The 27,548-nt window shown below is 41.5% G+C and overlaps 2 protein-coding genes across 3 annotated transcripts in view; both read left to right on the top strand.

Moving 5' to 3' along the window:
- Nucleotides 1-7,564, top strand: part of gstcd (glutathione S-transferase, C-terminal domain containing) — a 73,156-nt gene extending 65,592 nt beyond the window's left edge. Inside the window, exons 10-12 of the mRNA XM_080721200.1 lie at nt 2,857-2,887; nt 5,581-5,650; nt 6,973-7,564. Coding sequence (XP_080577326.1) covers nt 2,857-2,887; nt 5,581-5,650; nt 6,973-7,139 — 268 coding nt within the window. The 3' untranslated portion in view covers nt 7,140-7,564. The remainder of the gene's footprint in view (nt 1-2,856; nt 2,888-5,580; nt 5,651-6,972) is intronic.
- A 6,540-nt stretch (nt 7,565-14,104) lies between these two features.
- Nucleotides 14,105-27,548, top strand: part of npnta (nephronectin a) — a 97,995-nt gene continuing 84,551 nt past the window's right edge. For both annotated transcript variants that reach the window (XM_080721588.1, XM_080721587.1), the window contains exons 1-2: nt 14,105-14,284; nt 25,909-26,009. In XM_080721588.1, coding sequence (XP_080577714.1) covers nt 14,214-14,284; nt 25,909-26,009 — 172 coding nt within the window. In that variant the 5' untranslated portion in view covers nt 14,105-14,213. The remainder of the gene's footprint in view (nt 14,285-25,908; nt 26,010-27,548) is intronic.

The raw sequence follows: 27,548 nt of genomic DNA, 5'->3' as shown, positions 1-27,548 counted from the left end.
CGATTCGACTATCGACAATAGTGAGAGTCAGGAAGGAGAGAGAGAGAGACTACCATCATAAGACATATTTGAAAGCATGACATTTAGACAAGGTCGTTGCCTGTGCGAACATCCACGGAACAGCTTTTAAAGGTGAATTGCGTCAAGCAAACCTGCCAAACTCCAAGCCATTGTGCGGGAACATTTTCTGTTGATGACCGCTGAATTCATCCATCCGGTGAGGCTATCAGGATGTGACTCACAGCCCAGTAACATGATAAAAATAGGAAAAGAAAAACAAAGCATGGCCCAATGCCTGGCTGTGAAATACTGCAAGGAATATATTCTTTCAGTTCCATTTTACTCTATTACTAGTTGCACAGTAATAATACTTTTATCTTTACTTTGTAGCACCTATGCTACAATGTAGCCTGACAGCGTGTCGTGGGTTCGAGTCCCGATCCCGACGACCTTTCCTGTCACTGTCACTCCCTCTCTCTCTCTCCCCATTTCCTGTCAGCCTACTGTCCTATCTATAATAAAGGCATACAAATCTTAAAAGAAGAAAAATCTTATCACTAGTGTAGTACCCATTATCAGAGTAGTTGGAGGCCAGTCTCTGTCAGTACTATGACCTCATCTCCATGTTTGTTATACATACGAAAAGACAGACAGATTCCTGGAAAGATAGAAGATAAAAAATATTAAATCAATTGCAGAATTTAGTCAAACTCACTGGAGAATAAGTTACTTTAAAGAGTAAATTAAAAGTCTCAAGTGCATTATGGATTGCATTATTAATAGTTCCATTCTGTTGAGGAGGAATCATCTAATTTGACCTCTAAACGATGATGTCATAGACTGAAATTTTACCCGAGTGGAATAGCACTGGAGGGTAGAAGAGACAGGCGCTGTTTGCTAATGGTGTTGTTTCTGTAGTCATGGCAGCACTCTGTTAACAATGGGATTGTGTGGCATGAGTGTGACATTTATAAGATGCCGACATGTCAATCTAAATGATGTATCCATACTGTTACTGTGTGTGTGTGTGTGTGTGTGTGTGTGTGTGTGTGTGTGTGTGTGTGTGTGTGTGTGTGTGTGTGTGTGTGTGTGTGTGTGTGTGTGTGTGTGTGTGTGTGTGTGTGTGTGTGTTTTCTTTTGCTCTGTTTTATACTTATTTTTGCTATGTGCTAGCTGCTCCAATACGTGACTTTTTGTGTATGTCCATGTGTATTTGTACATCATCATCATACAAGTTTCAAGTTTATTTCGCCATTTGCGATTTCTTGCTCACAGTACAGGGTACAATCAGCATGTCAGCTCAGTGCATCAATTGTATAAAGTAATAAAAGTATGCAACAACTTTGAAAAATAATAAGATAAAGTGCACTAGTGCCACTTATTTAAGAATCATACCAGAAGCTGTTTACTGTACTGACAGTAGCGTGCTACTCAACCCACACTGTTTCTTCCGGAACAGTATTTTGTATTGGCTGATCTAAAAGATGATGTCTTTCTAAATAGAACTCATACATGAAATGGGTATTCCTAGTAACCTTTGTCACTACTACCTTTTCACACAGCACTTTGCACCCAACCCTCACCCAAAACCATTCCCAACCAGAATCTCCGCGAAGGAATTAAAGAACGAAAAAAAGATGACCACAAAAAAAAAAAAAAAAGTTTCCCGAGGGCAAATCTTACAGTATGTGCGGTAGGGCCTTAGCGCACCTGACACTGTCAATCTTCGTTCCTGCTGCTACTTTTAGTGTTTCCCCCCTCAGGTCATGTTCCACAGACTCTTACGAGGAAGAAGACTCTACAGGTGTAAACATTCCACTCCCAGCAGCTTCCAGCATATTTTTTACGAGTTGTGAAACTGCCCATCTCTCCACACAGATGGCAGCTCTGATAGCAAATGCCCTAACTGGCCATGTTAAATATTAAGAGTTTCCCTGTGACCCTTTCCAGTGCCATCTTAGTTTTTGTTTTTAATGAGTTGCACAAACATGTCAGTGTCCTAGCTATTCTTTAACGCCACAAAAAACGTCTCTGTTTCTCATGCCACAGGAAAAGTCCTTAGCTAATAATGATTTTTCTATTCCCTGGGAAGAAAGGGAGCAATTTCTAGAAGACTTTGACAATCGTTTTTTTGTGTTTGCCAAGCATTACAGGTCTAATATGATAAAGGTAGCCAGTTTCTTTATCAAGACAGTTTCTCAAGTAGAGGATAGATACAGTACAGTACACCAGTAAGACTCCCTAATCGGGAGATAAGCGACTGTAGGTGGCTTATGCATCCGTTCTGGAGCACCAGGAGTCGGTGGTCCCCGGGAATTCCCCGTGAGCAGCCCCGTTGGGGTGGTCATTTGGTCATTTTTGCACATTTGGTCATTTTTTACATCTGGGGGTCCCGGGGGTCCTTGGAGGTTGTAGTTTGGCAGGCAAGGAGTGTGTGTGTAAAATCTGGCATGGATCGGGTCAACGGGTGCGGAGATATAAGCAGGGAAAAAGTGTGACGTGTGAGCACATTTGGTCATTTTTTACATCTGGGGGTCCCCCAGGGACCTGGGGGTCCCTGGGGCTCCGGGGGTCCTTGGAGGTTGTAGTTTGGCAGTCAAGGAGTGTGTGTGCAAAATTTGGCATGGATGGGGGCAACGGTTGTGGAGATATGAGCAGGGCAAAAGTGTGACGGAATGACTGACCCACAGACAGCCGGTGGAGGTTTTGGTAGTAAATGCGACCTATGGTCGCAATAATTTGCAGCCTCAAGACAAATTAATGCAGAAAGTTTTCCATCTCCTGATATTCAACAAACCATTAGACTGTGACAGCAAAATATGTTATACTTTTCTCTTCTTTTTTTTCTTTTTACAGCAAAAGGTTCCAGGAGAGTCTCAGTTATAAGGTATGTCTTTAAAGTATGACTAGATGTATTTATTATCCTGCTGTATATCTATTTTATCAGAGTTAAATCTGAATTTTGTAAGTTTTGATGAAAGTCTTGCACATTTACAAATGTGTTGTTTTGCTGATACCAAAGAAGCTTTCCCTTCCTGGGTCACGACCTGTCTTGAAACATCTTGTTCACCACCCAGTCTTACTTTCCGTTTGATCTCCATTTAATGAAAACTGTTTTCCCCCCTCACTAATTTTAATGTAACAAGAGGCTCCTGCATTAACTGGAGCATAATGGATTCTGAGCAGTACTAATTAAATTGTTATCGCACCATATGCTTGGAATACACCTGAATGATAGACACTGCAAAAGGGTACTTTTCAGTGAGGGAGAAAAGCGCTATAATCAACACCCAGAAAAACGAACTTTTGGTGCATATAAAGAAATAGAAAAATCTATAAAGATGCCTATAACTGGCTAACTGGCCCTAAATAACTAATTTGACAGTGGAATAGTGACAGCAAAGTGTCATATTGTTATTATAAACTAACAGAAACACTGGCTTGATTGCCATGGAGTTTGGTGTGCAGCTTCATACTGCAGAGATCATGACTAATTCCTCTAGGAGCACACTTTGCTCAAAATTGCCCTTTGTATTATTCGGAACAACATTTTTCAGGTAACTGAAAATGGGCAATTTGCCATGAACACTTGCTGTGCTCAGCCAGAATGAATTTAGATGATTGATTTAGATGACCCCATGGCCTTTCCTCTTGCGCCACCTTTAGGCCAGTCTTTCTTTGCACTAGCACCTAAGTTACATCACAATATAATGAGCAGTTTGTCATGAAACTTCACATTCATGTTCCCTGAAGACAAATTGTTGGTATATTGCTAAATTGAGGTACAGTAGCATAATGTTATCTAATCCCCATCTCCAAGATGCGAAGGGGAAGGCAGGTGCAGGCTTAAAGATGCAAAAATCCCAATCAGCTACATTTTTCCTTGAGACGAGAACACAATATTCAGCACATAACTCAGGATTATCATTAAAATCTTACTTTTGCAGGCCTAACTATGGGTATGCTGTTCTAAGCCTATACAGTATGTATCAAGTATCAACACTATTGTTTTCCTCTCTGCATTTCTCATTGGAGAGGGATATACAATTACTTTTCCCATGGGACCAAAATGCTCTGATACAGTATCTGTCCTGGGAACAAAGGAACCAAAAGTTGGAGGCTTACACACTTTCATGTACACCCTCCAGTCCAACCATCCGTTATTGCTCGGTATAGACACAACATTGAACCCCGGGGCGGGAGAGATGGACATTGGGGTGGAGCATCCCATTAGTGATGTATGGGACCTGTCTGCAATCCTTGGAGGACATTTATAAAATGGTTGCTACTGTATGGGACCTTGTCTGCAAACCATGATCTAGTAGTTGATAGGTGATAACACTGGCTCACCTTGAACATCTATTTGAAGTTTGTTCTCAGACATTATAGAAAATTAATGATTGGATCCAGTTCTGCCTATTTGAATTAATCATGTTTTGAAGTAATGAAGAAATACTTGACCGTTTGACGAAGTGCTGTCTTTTGTCTTGTATCCATCTGTCCACAAAGAGGAACTGTTAAATTACCATGATTGCCATCTGGAAATTTATACTCTAACATTAACTCTGACAAGAAAATGAGAAATCTGTATTTCATTGAGCAAGCAGACTCACGATTGTGACACAAGCTCTCTAAATCCGCCTTATCTCGCCCTCTTGGCTGTCATTTCCTTTTTGGTACTACCTGCTGTCAAAGCTCCACGCCTACTGTATCTATACAGTCTGGTATTGCACTCAATCTGCTCCATTTATAGTAGCCCGTTGCTGTGGTGACAAATGGCTTCTAGCTGGAACAAAAGAGGGCTAACAGTACTGTAGCAACATGAGATATTGGTGCTTAGTGTGAAGTCACCGCACCTGCTGCAACCATGGCCTTGCACTCACTGTTGACCCCTCGCAGAGAGGAATGGAATCAATTACCGCAGGAACATGTTGGAGATGAGGAGGTGCTCTCCAGGGTCATTCGCTACAAGAACCGTGGAAGAATAGCACTTTTTAAAACGACTGTATGCAGAGAATGGTACCTTTTCTTGGCTGTGCGGTCCACTTGGCCCCAGGTAGATATTGTGATGTTTTGCTTGCTTATAGCCTGTCAAAAAGCAACAAGGACATACATATTTAACAGAAGAGGTTCCTAGGTCAGCATTATAAGCAGTAGTGAGGAGAAGGTACAAGGCTAAAGTGCCCACATAATACACATGATTATATTAAACATATTGTACAAGACTGAAGTGCTAGGAGAAGGAAATTGGAGAGCTCAGCTATATTCAAGAGTGCAGTGTTGAATTGACTTGATTGATATGGTAGCTGGGCTCTCTGTGATGAAAGCAATCGTGGGACTTCTAGAGCAAATATGCCAAACATTTTTTCACAGAAATACTGTAAATAAACACAGGGACATTGGGAGGTACTGTGTTAATTGACGGATAATTAATATGCTTGTTCCTGTTCCAATTACAGCACACATTTCTATTGTTGTGTGCATGAGACCAAAGAGAATGGCCGTTAGAAATGGCCGTACTCCTTAATCACTGAGATGAGACTGAGAATGACATCCACTCTCTTCTTTCCTTTGGGTCAGGAACATATGATCCTATGCCGGTTTGCAGACCAGACAGCTGTCCAATTGCCTCCTGAAAGACGAATCATAGGTATTGTATTGTCATTGATCTTAACATTTCACCTCAACATCTTTTTAGCCTTGTTAGCGGCTGATGGCTGGATGGATGGATCTCTGATCTATTGCGTTAGTTCTCCTTCACGCTATTGACAATATAAAACTTTCACTGACCAGATCTGTGGCCCTCTAGCCTCGTAAACCGTCCTCTTCCGGAAACCATTTCATCCTCCTCGTGTTCGTGTAAAATCTCAGTCGGTGGAATATTTTATTTTCTGTACAAAAAGTGGATTTTACACGAAAGGTGAGAGTCTTCCCACCGAGGAGAGTAGGCTCTTGTATGCCTCATATACTGTAGTGTGTTCATTTTGTAGACTGTAGAGGGGGTTTGGCATGAAAGTCAAAGTTGGGCATGACAGACAATGTTGATGCTTTGAATCTGAGGAGCCTCTCTCTCATGTCTGATCATTTTTAAGCACTCTCAGACGTGCTTCACAGCACACCCACCAGCCATTAGCAATGTCTGCAATATTGGTTAACAGGATGGTAGGAAACTGCTGGATGTTACCTGCCCCATATTGCACTGTACAAGTGCAGTAATGAATGTAACATCTACTTTCTGAAGGTGAATTTCTGTATGCATAGTTAAACATTCGTCATACTCTTCAGGGCTTTGATACTGTGTTATTTGGTGCCGCCAAGACAGGAGATGTGCTCTGATTGTGTGCTGAAAAAAATAAATACGAATCGATGCTCAATTTAGAGCTACACCAGAAAGTCTGATGAACACTTTTCAAATAGACAGAGCGTGACTATATATTATGCATATCCGCCAAGTTGCGCCAACCCTCCATTTTTGTCTTTCCCATCCATTAAGCATAAAAGCCATCTTGACTTTAAATTTTAGATAAAAGAAATATAATTGGGAGCCTGGTGTGTCAGTGCTAGAAGCATGAGCATGAACAAAATCAAGGAAATTGTAACAAGTAGGGAAACAAAATAACTATTCACCTGGGAAATAAGCACAGATCTTTCTGTCCTCGAAAACATGATTATTTTTCAGGCAAAAGGTCTGAAAATGATTTATAATGACAACGGAACTGCTTTCATGTCAGACAGCAACCTTTTTGTTGGTGAGTAGGCAGCTATTTTGTTAGCTCCCCTTTTTTCCCCACTTCTGTGGATTTCTTATCTGAATATCTACAGTATTGAATGTCTCTCACCACAAAAGTGGAGGGGGGTCCACTAGACTTAAGTTCAGGTTCAAGCCTGATCTCCACCTGCGGTAGGGGGTAGTGGCTCTGTTTCTTCCTTTCTCCCTTAACCCCCCCCCCCCCCCCCTTTCTTCCTCTCCAGGTAAGCAGTGTATGGGCCTAGTAGATTTAGATCGCTCCTGGGCAGCAGAAGCTTATGGGTACTCAGTACAGGTGATGACCATGGTACCCGAGAGCTGCTCCCCAAAGAACAACATGCTGGTGGGCAAGGCCCAAGAGAATGGCCCTGCACCGGAGTCGACTGGATAAGCAGCCCATTGGGAGAGACAAGTGCACATTGGGAATCACAAGGATCCACTGTCTGAGTATCATCATCAATACGATTACAGTGTGACTAAGCTGCCAAGTTTTATGGCTCCAGGCTGTGTGATAACAGTGCCAAGAATGATGCAATTTTTAAAAATAATTACTTTTACATTTCAGGCATTTAAGCCTGATTTATACGTTGTTGTACAGCGGTGTCGTTCACCGAAAAAAAGCTGATCCAACGCTATAGATTGTCTATTTTCGGCGAGTGAAACCGTCATACGTTGGAGTATACTGTAATTAAAGCAATGGTTGATGCTGTTACCCAGAGGAAGTGAGGTACAGTATGGCGCTCACAGTGTCTTGCTCAAGGACACGTCGACAGAACACATGGCTGTTGATTAATACACATTTGCTGCATGCTGAGATCAAACCTGTGAACTTCTGTTTAAAGGACAGTCTGTCATCATCAGATTCTCCATTCATGACTTCCCTCTTTGCATTTTTTCAATAAAAATTACTTTTGACTTTTTAAGTCAGAAATTGTTACAGGGTATCTTTTTCCTCTAAGATAAGTACATTTATATTGTTTGTTTTTCTGGGGTATTATATATTTGAAAGTCTACATGAAAAGTATTTTTTACACAGGAGGTTATAGATCGATTTTCTCGACCAGCGGGTCTGAACTCAAAAGGTGATTTGTAACATGTCTGCAAGTTGCAGACATTAATGGCTGAATATTGTGATATTATATTGCGTCTTGGCTTCATGGCCAGTGCAATATTCGGTTAGATTATGAACAGCTAAGAAGGACAGCTGCATAACAATCAGACATCACCATGAGTAGTGTCCCACTGCACAGTGAGTCCTTTTTGAGAATTGTTTCTCTCATGATGCATTCTTTGTCAATGTACTCAAGGCCTCTCCATACTTCGACCGAAATGTTCGGTGAGTTGTGTTTTCCGACGTGCAAATTTCCGAACTCTCGTTCGGTCCAATGCTTTTCAGAAGTCCCGAGGGATATAATTTTATGGTAGAAAAGGACCTTTTGACCGAAAACGGCGGTTTCGGTCGAAGTATGGAGAGGCCTTCAGTTAACGTGTTCTTTCTTATTGCATGTACTGCTGTGGTGCTAGAAATTGTTTCTCACCCACTGCTTTATACATGTAGCATCTTTGCTCAAACTGTGCAATCATTCTGTCTGCTCCAACACTGCACTGACTAGTGTGATACAGCTCAGCAGTGAAGTATAAAAAAAAAAAAAAAAAAAAAACGTTGCTGAAGATACATTGTCACCTCATGTTGAGACAGTGTAATTTCAGTATTTGCATTCACACCTTGAGCCTGAGTCTTTGTGGGCCTGTGTGAGAAAATGCAAAAAGAGCAGCGGAAGAAACAAAGAGAGGGATGCTCGGCAACAGCGGAAGAAAACAGGGAGTGAGGAAGAGAAAGCAAGCGACAGACGGGGGAGTGGGGTGGAGAGATTTGATTGGAGCAAAGATCACCACAGGTAACTCATAGCATTCATGATGGTTCATGACAGGAAGCCTCTGATTATTTCTGGAAAGGGGCGAGAATGATGTATGCATACTGTAATACACTCAACAGCAATGAATATTTCATGAATGCCAGACATTGGGTAAGGTCACCATGCCTGATTGGACACCTAGTTGTGAGCCCTAGTCACCAAAAATATACTGTATTCAGGGAATAATTTCACACACTGTATATCCCCTGAAATTAACCACATCCCTTTTTGGGACAAATCTTCAAAAGTTTTAAAATGAAAATGACGATTTTTATTTTCAATAATAGTGAAAATAACCAATCTACAAGCTCACCATATTGCATTGCTACACGCGAGTTTGTAGATTGTCTATTTTTCTATTTTGCTATTCATCAATGATGAAGTATGTAGAGCTGTGTCAATACTTTAAATTACTCAAAATAACTAACAGAATTTCAAAGAATGCGTATCACTGAATGCTGAATGAACAAAGAACTGTTATGCTGTATTGTGGGTGAAATAATGCCACTTTAAGATTTCATGATCTATAACAATAGTCTAGAAATGTCATTGTGCCTAACCCTATAATCTCTTGAAAATTCTATGATGTTCCCTTGATGATACTGTATATATTACGAGCTGCTTGCAAAAACCTGGGTACTGGCTAGACAGCGCTCTTTCTACCACCACTCCAACTGAGGGGGGGGGGGTTGGAGGAGGAGATGCGTTAGAGGCTCAACCAATCTTCAGCTCATCTGAATTCTGCTGGCGCAGCCAATCTATCCTGAGGTGAATGCCTAGAGAGACATCTCCTTCCAAGAGATAGCATTATTTCAAAAGGAAACACCTGCCTCTCAGGACGGTGATACCTTTGGGCTGTGCCCAAGTGCACATGACAGAAATGCATAAAGGCATGCGAGAAAGGTGGCCCTGCGGACAGATTTGCATCACAGACGAGAGTTTGGAGAAGTCAATTCGACCATACATTAATTTATAAAGGGAATTCGAGTTTGCTTGAATAAAACGTGTGGGATTGTGCACACGGATTGTTCATATTGTACATATTGTATTTCAGCAGTTATTGGACGTCTTATTCAGAGCAACCCAATGCAAGTGCAGGATGTTTTGACTTTTGGGATGACCAACATTACATGAACCCAAGAGTGAGGAGCATAAGGCTCTGAGCCATATAATGTAGAGGAAGGGAGAAGTCGTGGCCGGCCCACATCTAATGACCTTGAAGGAGACTATTTCATTATCCTCACATTGTTGCAACCATAGGTCGCATTTAGTATGAAAACCTGCAGATCATGTGCGTGTGTCACGCATGATGTCATCAATATTAAGCCCATATCTGGGAATGCCCATATATGGATGCATGTTGGCAACAGCTCATTGCTTTGTGTTTGTGGACCTTAATCTTACTCCGCTGTGATGAATTTACCCTTTGGCCAAATAGCAACCTTATTTATGATGCCCTTAATTTGATGGTGCTGATTTACAGCACAAGCCCTCAAAAAAGGAAAAAAATAAAAAGATGCTAGGTTAACACTAGACCTTGCTTAGTCTGTTTACAGTTACAATCAAGGTGTTTATTGTTCCAAATATCACAGCATTCATTATAAGTATTAAACAAATACAGGTGGGTAATGTGGTGTCAGGTGTGTTTTGGCATATTTGGCGCATAACCTCATTGATCATTCTTAACTGCAATTAATCAGTGTGGGAGTGCAGCTGTCACTCCAGTGGTGAAAGGGAAAATAATGTGATTAATTGTTTAATTAAGCCCGAATGGTTCCAACATTCTCCAGCCGGTTAGCGCCTGGGCAGAGTAAAGGGTCTTTTGTCTATATGCCACGGCTGAGATTTAGTATCAAATCAAGCGACAGGGGCACTACAGGACAAATAGCACCACCATGCTTAAAAATGCAACAATGGCGCTGAACAGCAGATCTGTAGTTGGAAATCATGTAACATTCCATTGTCATTCCATGGTCAAGTACTAGTGACCATGGTGCTCGTTGATGATCTCTCTCGCTCTGTCACTCCCTATCTTTAATTTCTTCTCTTAGTACCTGAGAAAAGAATGTATTGATTGAGCTTCGTACTGGAGGCGTGTGGTGTGCTTAGTAATAGTGCTTCACAACACAAGTAATGAGACCAGCTCTTGTGTTGCCGCCTCCAGACAGACAGTGGATGCAATCCAATATACTTTGAATGTGAAGTGCTCATGAGTGCGACATGGAGACAGTCAATCTTCAGATGAACACGTCACACAAACACACACACACACACACACACACACACACACACACACACACACACACACAGACAGACCTAACCAGCATGCCTATTCTAGAAGGGAACATCTGCCCAACATAGCAGATCAATGACTTGCTGCGCTATGAGCTTTTTGGCGAATAGATTTGGAGAAAAAAGCAGTCCAAAAACGGTTGTAATTCAGATGAATTTTACTAAGAATAGAGGGTGTAAAATGTAAATGGTTCAACTCTAGCCCAGGGGTCTTCAACAGGGGGTCAGGTACCCTTAGGGGGTCCTCAGAGTTACTACAGTATGTCAAATCTTTGTTTTTGAGTGATGCTCCTACATCTGGCTTTGTCTGTGTGTATGTATGTCCCACGGCTGTATGTACGTACTTTATGTCCCGCCCCATACCACATTGGCCGAGCTTCGTTGGACTAATGAAACTAGACTGTACTCTGTCGAGTGCACTCGTGGCCATATATATGGCCTGTGTGCCAGCAGAGCACGCAAGTATTGCGATCGGTGATGTTCGGTGCTGTCTGTATGTTGGCACTCTACCGAGATGCCAGCTTGCGCCTTGTTATTTTTATATCAGGTCGCACTTGTTGTTGGTGAGTTCACCAAGTTGGTGACGTCACTCTGTGTTTTTTCAAGGGTTTTCCCGGATGACATAAACACGTGTTTTTTTCAAGGGTTTTACCATTGGATGACATAAACATGTGTTTTTTTCAAGGGTTTTACCATTGGATGACGTATTGGATGACGCCCTCTGCTGGCACAAGTAATTAACTCATAAATAGCACTGCTCACTTCACACTGGGTGTGATTTTTACATTAACCGCTTGAACTCTAGCAACCCCATTCTGTGAGGAACATTAGCCAAAAAAGGCAGATCTGCACCGTTGTGAGCTTGTAGATCAGCTATTTCCAAAGAACTTTGGCGTAGAGGGGGAACAAAGAGCAGTCCACATACAGAGCCAAAGTTCAAGTATTGAGGGTTTAAGTGGTTAAATGTCTGAAAATTCACATTAACATGACTGTCTCCACCATATTAATAGAAAAAATAGCACCCGTGCGAAGTGAGCGGTGCAAACTAATTCCTGCGCAAATCAGTGTTGATAGGCATGCATGGCAATATTCTTTTTGTTGTGTATGATGTCAGTCTAGAGGTCTGCTCAGACTATATAAGTCTTTATTGTCATTTCTCATCAGTTAGTTGACCAATCTACGGATTGTAGCTTGTAAGAGTGTCATAGTGTAATGATAAGTGACCTTATTTACCTCCAGAGAGGCCTCCAGAGAGGCGAGAAGAGGCCAGAAGATGAATATTTTAGTTTTTCAAAGTCTGTTCATTTGTATTTTAAACTTGTATTACCTGCCTATCATTTATAACCTGTAAGATTTTCCACAGTCTGTCTAAAAGTGTGGTTATTTTATCGCTTATAAGTGATATTCATCTAATATAATTTTGAAATTCAAGGTTAGCACCGCTCAATAATTTTTTATGACGTATTTTACGCGGCCTAAACGCGTTATGACGGATTTTATGCGGCCTAAACGCGTTATGACGTATTTTACGCGGCCTAAACGCGTTCTAAATCAGGGTGAACCAATCGAGTGCCTCTGTTACTATGACATCATGGACAGATCAACAGAATCGAAGTGTTTCATTGGTCTAGCAAACTCATGTCATCATCATTTGTGACATCATAGTTTTGGTAAAAAAGCGGTCTATAGGAGCGGTTAGCACCGCTCAAAAATATATAAGTAAACAAAAAACATACATTTACATTACACTGAAGACAGTGCTGTCAAACAAGTCTATAAATCTATCTATGAAATCTATGAAAAGGTTTAATCAGTAACTCTTAGAGTTAAATATACTCTCAGGATGTTACTGTGAAGAAGAAGGGTGAACTCAGGACAATGATTGCATTGTAGTTGAATGAATAATAATTTGTTGTAGTACACAATGTCATATTAATTAACATTTTACTTACTTGTGGTTGTGGCAGAGTTATTGAATAATGTTAACAAATAATTAAACTTAATGTGATTTGGTAGTAATTAAATACTCAAGTAATTACTAAGTAATTACTCAATGAATTAATATACAGCATATGCTACACGATTTTCACTCTATTAGTTTATGACAGAGACATAGTTTATAATAATGCTAACGCATGGTCAGTTACTGCTTAATTAAGCATTATTACCAATAAAAAAACTGTCTGGAACCTCATAAATAGTAATCAAAATCTGTCTCATCTCATTTTTTGAGAAACAACCTGACACAATCTGGAATTCTTTTTTTTTCAGCTAAGCTGCCAATATCAATCTGCCAACACAATGCCTGTCAAACTGCTCTATTTCCCAGTCCCTTTGTTGTTTTGGCTGTATATGGAGAGCTGGAATTCATGAAAAATGTTCAAACTTTAGGCTTGGCTGGCTAAATATAGTTTGTATAAAACCTGTACAAAATTGATGATGCACATGCACTTGCTTGCTTGCTGAAGTTAAACATTGATAGGCCTACTGTTATGGTACAGGAATCATTCAGGAGTGGGGATATTTTGCCCCGGGAAACAGAAGGTGTGAATCTACATGGGTGGCAGTGCAGTGCACCTTGCATGTCTCAGCAGGCTATAGTCAATCAATTAAGGCATTTCCAGAACATGCCTGGCTTGGCATCACCACGCGGCTCAATGGGTGTGCGCACGATCTGAGGAGCCTACTCCTTCCTGGAAGAACAAGGGTCTTGCTCTTTGGTAAAGATCCACTATCATCAGTGGCATTGCTCACACTGCAGTGATGCCGATTCATTGGATATAACCCGCTGAGCTGGAGAAAGAGATAGAGAGGACGGGGGTGAGAGAGGGGGAGGGGGGGGGGGGGGGGGGGACTGAGGAGAGAGGTAGAGAGAGAGGGGACTGATGAGAGAGCACTGAGAGAGGGGTGGCTGTGCTGTGCTGTGCTGTGCTGTGGGGTCCCTTACAGACCGATAGAGTGCACTCCGCTCCTCTACAAACGCGCTGTGCCACTTCCACGCAACGGACTCCGTATAGCCTACTAGTTTCTCTCTGGTACCCTTCCTATTGCAAATGAACTGTTCCAGTAACACCAACAACAAACCTCTCGTGCCGGTGCGCCTTCTTCAGCGTGCGTAAATAGAACAAGTGTGCTTGCTTACTATAGCTTGCTGTTGCATGTTGTAAGTTCTTATAGGCTATTGCGGAGTCCGGTTAGATTAGCCTATACGTTTTGGGGAAAATAAAAGCACGCTGTGTGCGCGCTTTGTCCAAATCATGGAATTGTGGATTAAGTTGATGTTGTTATACAGCTGCTGCTTTGGAGCAAGTGCAGACTTTGACGGCAGGTAAGGGCATAATTTGTATATAAATAAACTAATGTGAATTTCGGGTTTATTGTGATTGTCGTGACTCGTGAATGTGTTTCATTGATTTCAGTATACCTGTGCGTTTCAAAGAGCTCTGAAGAAAGAAACCTTTAAAGGCAACATTTTTGCACTTCTTGTGCTTGAGCTTTATCTCGATGATGCGATGTCTCTGAAATGCTGTTTAGGATTATTTGTCTAGACTGAGTAAAACGTGTTGCTGTTTGTGTTGAAACTTGCGTGTTGAAATAATGCGCTTTTACTGGGCTACGTGCGCCAAAAGCTTATCCCATTTCTCTTATCCCTTAATCTGCGATCATCATTCACTTCATTGCACCAACTTTTAATTCAGCACTCATAATCCCGTCCACACTTTGGCCGACTTTAATAATAATCAATGAATGTAACAATATTTGACAACGGTGATTACGCACGTACCGCGGTATCACCCGGTTATAGGCTACTGCAGTGCTTCTCAAACTTTTTCATGTCAGGACCCCCAAATTGACACTTATTTAATAGCCCGCGGAGTCGGCGTGGACCCCCATTTGATAAGCTATGCCAGGGACCCCCATGCCCCAGATAATTTGTACGGCTCTATAGTGATTCTCAACCATTTTAATTTCAAGGACCCCCAGTTTGACATGCATTAGGATCTCTGAGACCCCAATTTATACAGTAAAAATCCATGTTAATTTAACTTTGAGAGTGTACAAATGGAACCAAATGGACCCATTTGGTTCCACTTGTAGGCTACACTCTCTGAGGCTAGACCCATGCATTTGGTCCATTTGGTTCCTAACTAGGCTATCATTTAGCTATAATTTTCTCAAAGACAAAGTGGGGTCCGGAGACCCCCAAAGGTCCTTGAGAGAGTTCCAGGGGGTCCCCGCCTCCCCGGACCCCACTTTGTCTTTGAGAACCAATGACATAAACAAAACATGCTATGCCTTCTCTCGTGCAGTCAGTTCGCTCATTATAAACTGATGTGACAGCACATTTCCCCGTGATTCTTGTTCAAACAAGACTCCGGTGGAGTATGTGAGGACTGAGGAGAGAGAGGTGGAGGCGAGCCAAACCCAAAAGAATGCGTGCGCGCGTGCCGAGATCTGCGCCCGACCCGCCCGTCGGTGCACCTGAGCTTAAATGATGGATGATTTGTCTACACGTTGTTCTCCACGCCCACTCCTAATATAGCCTACAATACATCTAACTGGCTTATTGATCGTCTTAAATGAACTGTATTTATATTTATTTTATTGGTATCATTATTGTAGAAGCCTATAATTGTACGCCTGATGTATCAGATCATCTTTGCATGAACAAAAATCCAAGTTTAACTTCATTCTTGTCAGCTATTTTATTCTACTGTGTGTGTGTGTGTGTGTGTGTGTGTGTGTGTGTGTGTGTGTGTGTGTGTGTGTGTGTGTGTGTGTCTGTGTGTCTGTGTCTGTGTGTGTGTGTGTGTGTGTGTGTGTGTGTGTTTTCTTTAAACCTTTTTTGGTTCTTTTTTTCATTCTGATACCCATTAAAAGGGGCTAAAGTGTCAGAAGGGTGAGCAGAGATGTTCAAGTGGACCCTGATCCAGAGAGGGTTTGATAACCACTGCTAGGGCCACCCATACCTAAGACCATGCAGTCCTGACCCTGAGAAATCCCAAAATACACACACATATAGCTTTCAATATTGCATGATGCATGCATATTAATAGCAGTTAGACAGCTTTTTACCCCATGTATGGGCAATGGTTTTAAAAGACAGATTTACACGCAGATTTAGCATGATCCAAAGAGTATGGATTTCGAGATGAAAAAAGTCCAATAACTAAGCAGTTATAGGCCTAGGCAAATCTCCAACAGGGAATCTAACTACAGAATAATTCACTTTTTGCTCAACCGAATGGAATATATGGGAAAACAAATGAGTTGGCAACTTTTCTTTTTACTCTTGATCCACTTCCACGTCTTTCCGCTCTTTTACTCATGTAATTTACATTTATTTTTATAGAGTTTCAAATAAGATGGGATGGGGAGAAATGCAATATGTCTTCATGTATAGTCTTAGTTTTGGTCCAACTTTCTGTGAGCCAAAATCAACAGAAATCTATCAAGACAAATTCAGGTTTATTTATATTTTTTATTGAGCGGTGCTCCGCTCCTATCTGGCTTTGTCTATTTGTCCCGCGTCTGTTTGTACGTACAGTATGGCCACATTGGCCAAGCTTCCTGGGACGCTTAATGAAATTGACTCATAAATAGCAGCGAATGGCTTCCCAGATTGGAGAATGAGAAATAGGCCACTGAGGCCATACTTCAAGAATTGTTAACCAAACTCATGCTTGTTTGTATTATGGAGTTATTGATTGCTCAGAGCCAGAGAGGGGTTGATCATGCACATGCAGTAGCTAATGGCATTCTGACACAGCAGTCTAATGGCTGTCTTTTTATTTCACACCACGCCTGTCGAGTAATGAGCTTTTATACATGAACCCAGGCTTGACAGACTGTATTATTAACGTGTTGGCTGATGGAACTGCTTGTCACGATAGCCATTATTTGCCAATTTCCATGGGTATAAACTTGCCCCGGCCAGGGTCGTCAGCTTTAATATTAATTCATCCTGGGCATATCCCTCATAAGCAAAGGAAAACGGGCTGTTTATTACCAAGGCTTATTGCTTATTGCCTTTCAAAGAAAGCGAGAAAACAGGCTTATCCATCCGCACCTAAGCGCCTTCACAGGCATAACCGGCAAGGGCATTTTGTCCCCACACAAAAGCATACAAAATAGGCTACTAGTAAAACATATATTTAGCCTACACCTGGCTCAGCCATCCCTTCTCATGTCAATAGATGACACCATAAATTACAAAACATACAGAATTATGATTATGAATCTTAAAGTTTGAAGCCGTTTTCATGGCCCACAATTGGGTCCTGGGCCACTGGACAGGAAAATCTGGTCCAGCCAAGGAAAGAACTGCATGTTTTTTTTCTGCTATTGTCAGTCTGACTGACTGGGACCTCTCTTAATGAGTATCTCTCTCTCTCTCTCTCTCTCTCTCCCTCTCCGTCTAACAAAGCTGTGATGCTTAAAAAAATACTTGGGGAAACTGGGTGACAGCTTCCCTGTCATGAAGGACTGTAGGTCAGAGCACTTTACCAAGATGAAAGCCACCAGTTGGACGAGGGTTGTTGTTTCTCCTGTGACGTCACTAAACTGCTGGAGTCCACACAGGGCCAGGCAGCACATACCAGAGCTTCTCAGTAATACTGTACTCGTAAGACATGGACTGCTGCCAGACACTGTTTGCATTGTAATAGCAAGCCTAACATTTGGACCTGCGGGGGATTGGAGTGCTAATGCACTGTTTATAGCTACTTTATGAGATGAATTGGATTTATGGTGTGCGTTAAAGATTATTTTGTACAACATTTATTTGACAGCATGATGAAGAGAAGCAGAAAAGACATGTTAGAGAGGGTGGCATGTAACACAGCAGGTCAAAATCTGGATTTGAACCATAGACTGTATAAAATATATGGACAAAGCGAAGCCATTGGTTTCTATGCAGCGCAAATGACACAATATGGGTCCTTGGCATGGGTGTTGCCATCATAGATTGTAAAGGCACCGGAGGATGCTATTGGCTGCCAACGGTCACGTGTAATCGCAGGGATACATGGGAGAATGTGGTCGGAGCCTCCCGAAATACAGCACACGAAGAAGAACACAGCCGGCTGGTATCAGTTTAGTTGGCCACGCCCCCCGCAACTTTATCATTTATTTTAAAATAAATTGGACCAAATTTCGACAAAACGCATATGATGGTGATTGAAAGGCAATTTTTAACCAGCGATAGGAACCATAAAGTATTCATGAAAATGTTAATTAAGGTTAGAACACGAAAGGGGAAAATGAATGGGATCCAATGGAGAACAATTCTTTTTGCGATCGGCCGGGGGGGAAAACAGCGCAACTAGCGGCCAATCATAGGAAGTTTTACTTCCGTATTGGAGTCATTTTAAATCGGCAGAACTATGCCCCTGATTTGAACTTATGATATTAATCTATACGGTATCAGGTGTACACAGGCTGATTCAACGGATACAAAGCATGCTGACCAAGCATTCCTTTAGGCGCTGGCGGAACATTTTCAGATCCCCATTTGAGATTGTCTTGCGGAAGGTGTTTTATATCAAAACACCAAAAACAAGATTAACATAGAAGAGGCAAAGTTCAATTTATTTTGAAAGTTTAAGCATTTCCTGATGCTGTGCATCACCATTCAGAATTCCTTAGAAATAAATGTATTTGACATTTGACAGAGGCCTCCCTGATGCGTTTGTTTGATATGATATGTGTTGTTTTGGTCTCTAAGCGTCAATGGGTACCCCAGGTACCGTAGGGACACGGAAGTAAGGTGCTTATGACCTATATGTAAGTAACTATGCTTATAAATCTGTGCAGAACCCTGATCTTCTTAATGTATGAAGGCTTTAACAGCACTTAACCAACAAGAAAGAAATCTTACAATTAAGATCCTACATGTGGTTTGTTGGGTCTTTGTTACCTGTATCCAGGGCATGCAGTGCATGCCTGTGTCTTCTCTAGCACTTAGATCTCTTTTTAGTTTTTACACATCAGCTACCTGAATACCTCTTCTGAACATGGTCTATGACTTTGCCCTCCCTTTTGCGTGCTAAAAAGCCCTTCCTCATCAGGTACTATGTTACTTATATGGGCGGAAGTGGAGGTGGTAGAGTGGAGGTGGTAGAGTGGCAGCTTGGGAATTGAAAGGTTCCCGGTTTGATCCCTGGCTGTGTCTGTGTCCTTGAGCAAGAAACGTAACCCTAACTGCTCCCAGTGCATGAGCAGAACGCCTTGCATGGTTTCCTTTGCCATCGGTGTGAAACTGTGAATGAAATATACTTTGTAAAGTGCTTGATAAAAGTGCTAGAAAGAGTATGTACGGTAATTTAAATGCACCATTTGTCATGTTTCTGTATGTGTGGCATATACAGTATAACCTTAGTAATGCTTGTTTAAATTTAATGATCTTGGCCAAAACATTATTAAGAAAAATACATATGGATCTGGAATTATAGTACTCTGTAATCTGCACATTACTAATATACCTGTTATGTTTTCCTTTGCACTAAAAAAAAACCCTTCAAGATGAATTCTATGATACTTGACTCTCTCCATTCTACTTTTGACTCCTATTATAGTTGCCAGAGTCTCATATCATGTTATGAGCACAGCGGTAGCTTTGGCAAAGAACTCACATAGACATCCTCCCCAATGGCGCCATGTGCAACATACAAGGTGGCTCAGTAACCTGTCTGAGACCTGGGGCCCTATTATGATCCAGGTCTTATGCCTTATTATGCCTTAACTTCTTTGCCCTTTTTTACTATTTTGTTTTTGTTTTTTAAATATTTCAAATAGCTGATCTGCAAGTTCACAACGTGCAGATGTAGATTAGCATTTGAAGTATTTAAAAATGTTTTTCAAAATAGTGGAAAAAAAAGCTAAAGAAGTTAAGGCATAAGGCATAAGACCTGGATCATAATAGGGCCCCTGGTGTCTCCACACACTCATGCCTCAGGTAGAGCATGGCAGGTTGGAGCAGGTATTTAAAGCTGCAATCCGTAACTTTTACGTCCTGCCCAGGATTCAAACCTGTGTCTCCCACATGAGAGAGCAAATGTCTACCACTGGGCTGAGATGGAAAGCCTGCTTGTTGGGGATATTGTTCTTATTAGCATCAGGCAGGGACACCTCTCAACCAGTAGCACTAAACCGAGACCAAGGTCTAAATAGAAGAGTAGGGACCGGAGGCTACCTCAAATTACTGCTGATGTGTTATTATACTGTATAACATATTCTACCTCATAGATTGGATTAAATCAAATTGATTCATTAAAATAAAGTTCCGGATTGCAGCTTTATATTACTCCCAAGATGCTGGAGATTGAGGAGTCAGCATCCATGAGTATCGAGGTCAGGGGAGGAGAAAGAATGTGTCCTCCATGCTTAACCCATCCTAACCATTAGGAGTCGTTCAGTGTCTTGCTCTTGGACACTTTGACACAATGCCCAGAGGAGCTAGGATCGAACCTGGCGACAACCCTTCCGTCCAAAGGCATTTGTCACACCATTTTCACAGACCCATTTTTACACTCTCTGTTAAATTAACTCTCCAGATTTCACAGTGTGGCTAGATCGATAGATGGATGGATAGATGGGCAGATACCCTGTCAGGCATGGATGTAGATGGATAGATTATATCATTGCTGTGAATGAGAGCCACTCTGCAGATGCTCATTATCCTGCTGGGTCTTCATACTGCCACTTAAGAGAACACCTCTCACAATGATGGATAGAATTGCCTTCTCTCCCAGTCAAGGATGATTGGCTAAAGCCTGTACTGTATGCTCAGTGGTACAGCAGTGTCGTGTGCCGAAAATAGCAGACCTACAAGCTCACAACGCGTTGCATCCACAACACATTGTGAGCTTGTAGGTTGGCTATTCTCGGCATGCCACATCGTTGTACGATGAAGTATAAATCAGGCCTGGCTCTGTATCCTTTTACCAAAAAGTGGAAGAGTGATGGCGAACCTACAGTTACCCATGATATTCTCTCTCTCTCTCTCTCTCTCTCTCTCTCTCTCCCTCACTCCTTCTCTGTGGGGAGGACTTTGTCTGGATTGGTGTATGGCTCGGAAGGGGGTGTTACACGGCATGCGTGAAGGGTAATAATTATCTGCTCGAGTTCCCTTAAGGCTTTGTGCAATTTAGGATCATTATTCACTGCCTTAGGGTCATAAATATGAATATTATCCTCATGTCCATTTCATATGCCAGTAAATCAGTGCTGCTGATGGTGATGGTGAATGGAGAATCTGAATAGTTCACCATAGTTTACATGAATAAATGATTTTCATGGCATGGCATTGGTCTATGAGATGCATGTTAGTATAAACCATACATGGGCAACTGGCGGCCCGGGGGCCACATGCGGCCCCCACCTTCACTTAATGCGGCCCTCAGCTAGTTAATATCAAAACAATCATATATTATTGATTTCAGCTGTTCCAATTCCAACATACAAACATGACTAATGTATAAAGCGCCTTTAATGAACCCAAGGATGCTTTGCATCAAAAACAATGAACAATCAAACAAAACAACAAACAACTATTTGCCATAAGCCTGAGAGAATGGGTGTCTTTTCAAGGCAGCCTTAAAAGAGTCCAGTGTTGGAGCATGGCGAGTCTCCATTGGGAGAGAGTTCCACAGGCTTCACAGTTCACACACAGTTATGTAGACCTAATTGTAAAACATGGCTATTCATTAAAATAAATAATAACTAGCCCTTACCCGTTCAAAGATATGAGCTCTGAAATGATGTGCAGTGTGTGGGTTATGGGGTGTGCACTGTGCACACAGTATATGAGGGATGGAAAGTAACTTTAACTGGTGCTTACATGATAATATGTAGGAGCATCAATGTAAGAAATACCCGTTTCGTTTAATGGCTACAGAGATACTGTGTACCGATCTGCATGATTTTTGGACAACATCTATAACGGGGCCAGACAACCCCCCCACCCGCGTGTGCGCGCGCGCACACACACACACACACACACACACACACACACACACACACACACACACACACACACACACACACACACACACACACACACACACACACAGCTGGTTAAACATGTTGCCTCATGCTAGATGCAGAATAGATAAGCCTCATGCTAGATGCAGAATAGATAGTAGATACACCATAAAAATGCTAATATACAGCATATGATTTGTGAAAGTGACAAACGGGCTTCACAGTTATGTCAGGTGTGTTCATATGCTTATGGTGATGCGATTTCAGATCAATTGCTCCAGCCACTGAGGAGAAACGCTGTGACAGACACTCACTCACTCACTCAGACAGACAGACATTCGCAAAATTATAGTATAGATGTGCTGAGTGCTCACTTCTCACCATTAAACCATTAAATTAAAGGGTTAAAAACAAACTGCACAATGTACCTCCTCACCCATCAGGCTAACAGACAAATAATAGTAATAATAATAATAATACCATTTTCCCAAAGATATGACATTGATAAGCACAGTGAGTGACAAAAACATGAAAATGTTACAAACTTTCTTTCCCACCAAACATCACAATCAAATAATCAGTATTGTCATTTGAGCCGTAATCATGCAGCCCTACCTGTTGCACACTATGAGACTCAATGTCCTCCTCGCCTCTATGACTCTGTGCCATGCAAGCCTTGCAGACAGTCTGTCTCATTGCCCACAATCCTCTGGGAGCCTGAGGATCAACACTTATGTTCCCTTTGATCACACAGGCTCAAGGTCTTGCACTATCAAAGACCATCCTCTTCTCTCACAGCCATTTGACGGTGGCAAACACATAGGCAAGTGGGGGAAAAGTGATATATTTGAATGTCACTTTTTCTTGTGTAAAAATGCTCCAGGCACAAAGATTACCATTAGTCCTGTTGTTGAGTGTGTTGTTGGAGCCACATATTCCTCTGTGGTGTTCATTACATGAGCTGTGCAGAGGTGGTTAAATGGTCTCTGAATAACAAGTGAGAATTTGGTTGAATTATTAATGCCAAGATGGTCCGATTTGCTTCAGCATGTCTCAGTGTTATTATGATTGTTAATCACCCTCCTTACCATATTGATATGCTTTCCCACTGCCTTGATCTGTATCCTTTATGGATGTTAATGGTGTAAATTAACCACAAGCAGAAAGAGCTGATGTGTTTTAAAACATTGACAGGGTGCTGTATGTAGGGCAGCAGGTGCTCTCTCTCTCTTTCTCTCTCTTTCTCTCTCTCTGTGTGTGCGTGCATGCGTGTGTGTGTGCGCGTGCGTGCATGTGTGTGCATGTGTGCATGCGTGTGTTTCATCTGTAGATACATGTGTAAAGAAATTGGACCTGAAAGGAGCCTGTGGCCATAAAAACACTAACATCCACTGTTAGTGGATGTTAGTGTAGGTTCCTCTGCCCTTCTCCTCTCCTCTCCTCCTCTCCTCTCCTCTTCCTCCACTCTTCTGCTCTCCTGAACTCAGCCTCCTTGCCCGCCTCACTGCCTTCCTGTCTGTCAGGCAACAGACAAACATTTTCCCAGAGCCTGCCACTCTCACTTAGTATCCTCCATAAGCTGTTTTCTTTTTTTCTGTCCCAGTGAGGTGACTGGCAGTGGGGCCGAGCATTAGCATGTCCCCATCTTGCCAAAGCGATGCTAACAGGAGGGGATAGCAGCAATGGATGTGGCCTGCATACTGAGCATCAACCTCACCCTCTCACCAAGGCACAAGGGCAATCTATCGTGTCAAGAAAAGCATGTTCAGAGACACTTTAACCACATAAGCCTGGTCTATACTGTACATCGTTGCAGATCTGCTATTTGTTCCCACGCAATGTATGATGGATTATAAATTATGAAGCAGATACTGTGTAGGCCTAGGGTAGAATCATTGCCTACGTATACAGTAATGACATGCCCAAAATAGCCATGGTTAATGTAGTTCAAATGTTTCTCTTCTCTCATCCAGGAGTTAAGAAAACTCTTAGCTGAAGTGTAGGGCTCCATCTAACTTCCATTAGTTTATAGTAATCTGTTGATTTCTTTCTCAGATTGTTCAATTAATCTATGGAATTAAATCAGGCAATACAATGATCGTAAAATTAGGTAATAAAGTACAAAATGTAGAGATTGCTGAATATGTTTACCAAAGATTCAAAAACATTACTTTTCATTTGAAATATGTGGAGTGTGGACTAAGACAAGCATTAACATTTTGGTCAAGTAAACCAATTATTCATTTGCAAAATTCTATTTGGATGAATGGATTATTCGCTTGATAAAGTTTCACCTCCACGAAATTGCATTCTGAGCCAAATGCTAAAACATTTTCCTATGGTGTTCTCTTGGTCTGTATATTTCAATTCTTAAACTTTCTTTTGTGATGCATTAAAAGAGTATGAGACAGAAAAGAGAATCTCAACGGTTTTGTTTGAGGTTTGTTATTTCTAGCAGATTTGGAGCTGGCAGGTAGATCTTTCCTAACATCATACAGCTGAGCTCCCCAGACTCGAGACAGTTTCCGTGCAGTGTTTGATATATTTTTGCTACCTTAAGGTATGTTGCATCACTTGTTAGACTGAAGCTAGCAAATGCATGTGGATGCGGATGGAGAGGCAGAGCTCTCATACCATAAGCTTACATCTACCGTAACTTTACATCAATTCCTGCTTCCAGGAAGCCTGCAGTTTAGTGATAGTTCAACGTTGTAATGTACAACTTTCCCAGATTAATTAACCCATGATGTTTTTGATCATCAACAGATTAGCTGACGGAAGTTAAATCAGTTATAGATAACTGTATTGTATTTTCTAATTTAATGTGTCTGAGCACCCTTAAAGCTGTGTCTACAGAGGACAATGTAATCCTAGAGGTCTAGTGTCATGATTATGATATAGTATAGGGCAGCAGACAACATCCTTCGCGTTCACAGCCCACCCATCTGACCATTTAATACGCCAGCCATTCCACTGGCGTGTTGTCAGATGGGGGGCACGGGCATTTTCAGAGCATGTTTTTAATTCTGACCAATCAATTGATTGTGTTCCAGCTTGGATCAATGGAACTAACATGGTACACTTAAAAGTTCCTATTTATCACTATTTTTAAAGATAAAAAACATACCATTACATTTGTTTTTACATGAATTCTTTAATGTTATATTATATTGTTTTATTTTTGTGGGGCCCATTTGCTATATCCACATGGCCCACCAGGTTGGCAATGGTTAAAAACATCCTTCTCTGATGCCCCAAGCATTTGAAATAACCTACAGGGTACAAGTACCAAAACATCAATGTTATTTCCTCTCTCCCGCTCTCCAAGTGTTATCCTCTGCTCTCATCTTGCAATTGAAATGATTGGAAAGCTGTTTCTTCACCGGGAATGCACATTCAGCCAGAACTGGCAAACATCACTGCCTTTACAGTCATTGGGGTGAAAATAAGTATAGCAAAATGCATTATGAAGGGCTCAACGATAACACACTCTAATCTCTCTCACATGCCCGTGTTCGAGAGCAATGCGGACGAAGGCTGCTCAGATTCGACTGTCAGGTGTGCACTGATGTGCACTGAAGCTTCTATTCAAAAAGGTTCTGGCAGTCTTTCAGTGCTGCTCTGCGTTTTGACATCAGTCAAACCTACAATAGTTGATTTACTATCAGCTGAACTTCTGCGATGCCGGGAAAATATGCTAGTTTTACTTCTTTGATGCTAGGAAAATATTTTTGATTTAATCGTATGCTTTATTTGCCGTCTCTGGTGCAGCATTTGGGTTGGCGTGAATTTGCCCAAACATAATGACAAAAGGTTATTGCAACTTGAGGCCTTGAATGGCAAATGACACTTTCTGAGACAATATGTTGTAAATTAAAACTTTTACATTTCAAAAACGACCCAACCTCTTCAGGATCTGAGCATTTTTGGCAGCCAGCCTCTCTAATGGAGAACACTGTCTTCCTACAGGTGGCCACGACAGATGGCTTCATCCAATGGGCTGTGTCGATATGGAGCCAGGGTGGACTGTTGCTGGGGATGGACTCGGCGTTCTTGGGGTCACTGCCAGCGTGAGTACCTCCACGCCTGCTAGCCGCTGCTGCCGGGGACAACCAGGGCTAACAACGGTTGCCAGGGTGGCTAGGATCTTCTTAGCTTGGGTCATAGACGCTAATATTGAGAGTAGATATGGTATAATAACACTGTCACAAAAGGCCTTTGGGGAAAAAACTAAAATAAAACACATGTAGATGTACAGACAATAATGTCAGGTAAATATATACTATACTATGGCAATATTTCAGTGTACTAACCTGTGAAAAAGTATTGTATAGTGTATAATATGATAACACTAAGCACACCCTTAAATACTGCAATATGCAAGGCAATGCTACAAATAAAGAGTATAAAATAATGTAGTGTACATACCAGTGTTTTGAAGTACATTATTGGGTATATGGCAAATTACTAATTAGTGACTTTAGTATCATTATGTAGCTGCAATCGTTCCCATGGGTACTACACGGTTTAATAAATTAGAATAAGCCCAACTGTAAAGTAAACCCTTACCTGTCACACACAGACACACTCAGTAGTACAGAAACCATATGCACATCTAAGTAGAAGATGCTGGGCTGAGATAAATCACATAAATATTTGAAAGAAAGCCCACACGCTTAAATGTTCCTACATACCTTTATTCCTTCCTGATAAGTTGTTTTGACGCAACAAAGATCCACAGCAGATCGAAACATTGCCTGCCATGTGTGCAGGCTTTCTATCAAATATCACTCACACACGCACATGCGCATACGCGTCACACGCATGCACACTTGCACACATGATTGCATGATTGAGCGTGGTGCATACACTACACAGTAAACTCCTGAGTGTCAACCTATCCATGTGTAAGTCAGAGAGTGTACAAACGTTACATTACCACGCCCTACAAGTCAAATAAACACTGAGGATTTTACTGTGTGCAGCACAATCTTTAGGGGAAAGATTGATTCTAATGGTTGACTGTACTGAAGGACCAGCTGGCATTTATATTCACTCTGCGGGTGGCTATTGTGAGGCAGAGACCCATAAGCTGCAGGTGGAGAGGCAGAGATAAGAAACTGAGCCTAGATTTCCACTTTGCACCTGCTGGTTATAATAGATAGTTTACTACTGTGCCCTACAAAGCTGAGGAGCAGTAAGTAGCAAAACCAAGAAAAACATTTTATCTTCTATCTTGGGAGAAGTATCGTTGCATAGTATGTTTTATATTGATATAGTGTTTGCTTATACAGAATCTAAACCATTGTTATGTTCTGGTAATAATTACGTCTGTTTGCCTTCATAGGGCATGTGTTAAACTGCACAGATCATCACAAAAAGTGCTTTATTTTACAATGGCATTATTTTATTAATTATTAATTTATGAAAATAACCAAGTACACAATAAAACACTTTAAGTACCCAATAAAATATAACATACTTATCTCAGAAAAGTTGTAAAAAACACTATTTGTACAATTAAGATAGCCATCAAAATAATAAAGAATTGCCTAATTCCAGTTAGCCCCAATAATGGAGGCTCTAGAGGAAATGCACCAACTTGACAC

This window comes from Nannobrachium achirus (genome assembly GCF_963921795.1).
Source record: "Nannobrachium achirus genome assembly, chromosome: 3".
Taxonomy (NCBI): Eukaryota; Metazoa; Chordata; class Actinopteri; order Myctophiformes; family Myctophidae; genus Nannobrachium; species Nannobrachium achirus.
This window is presented reverse-complemented; position numbering and strand designations above follow the sequence as displayed.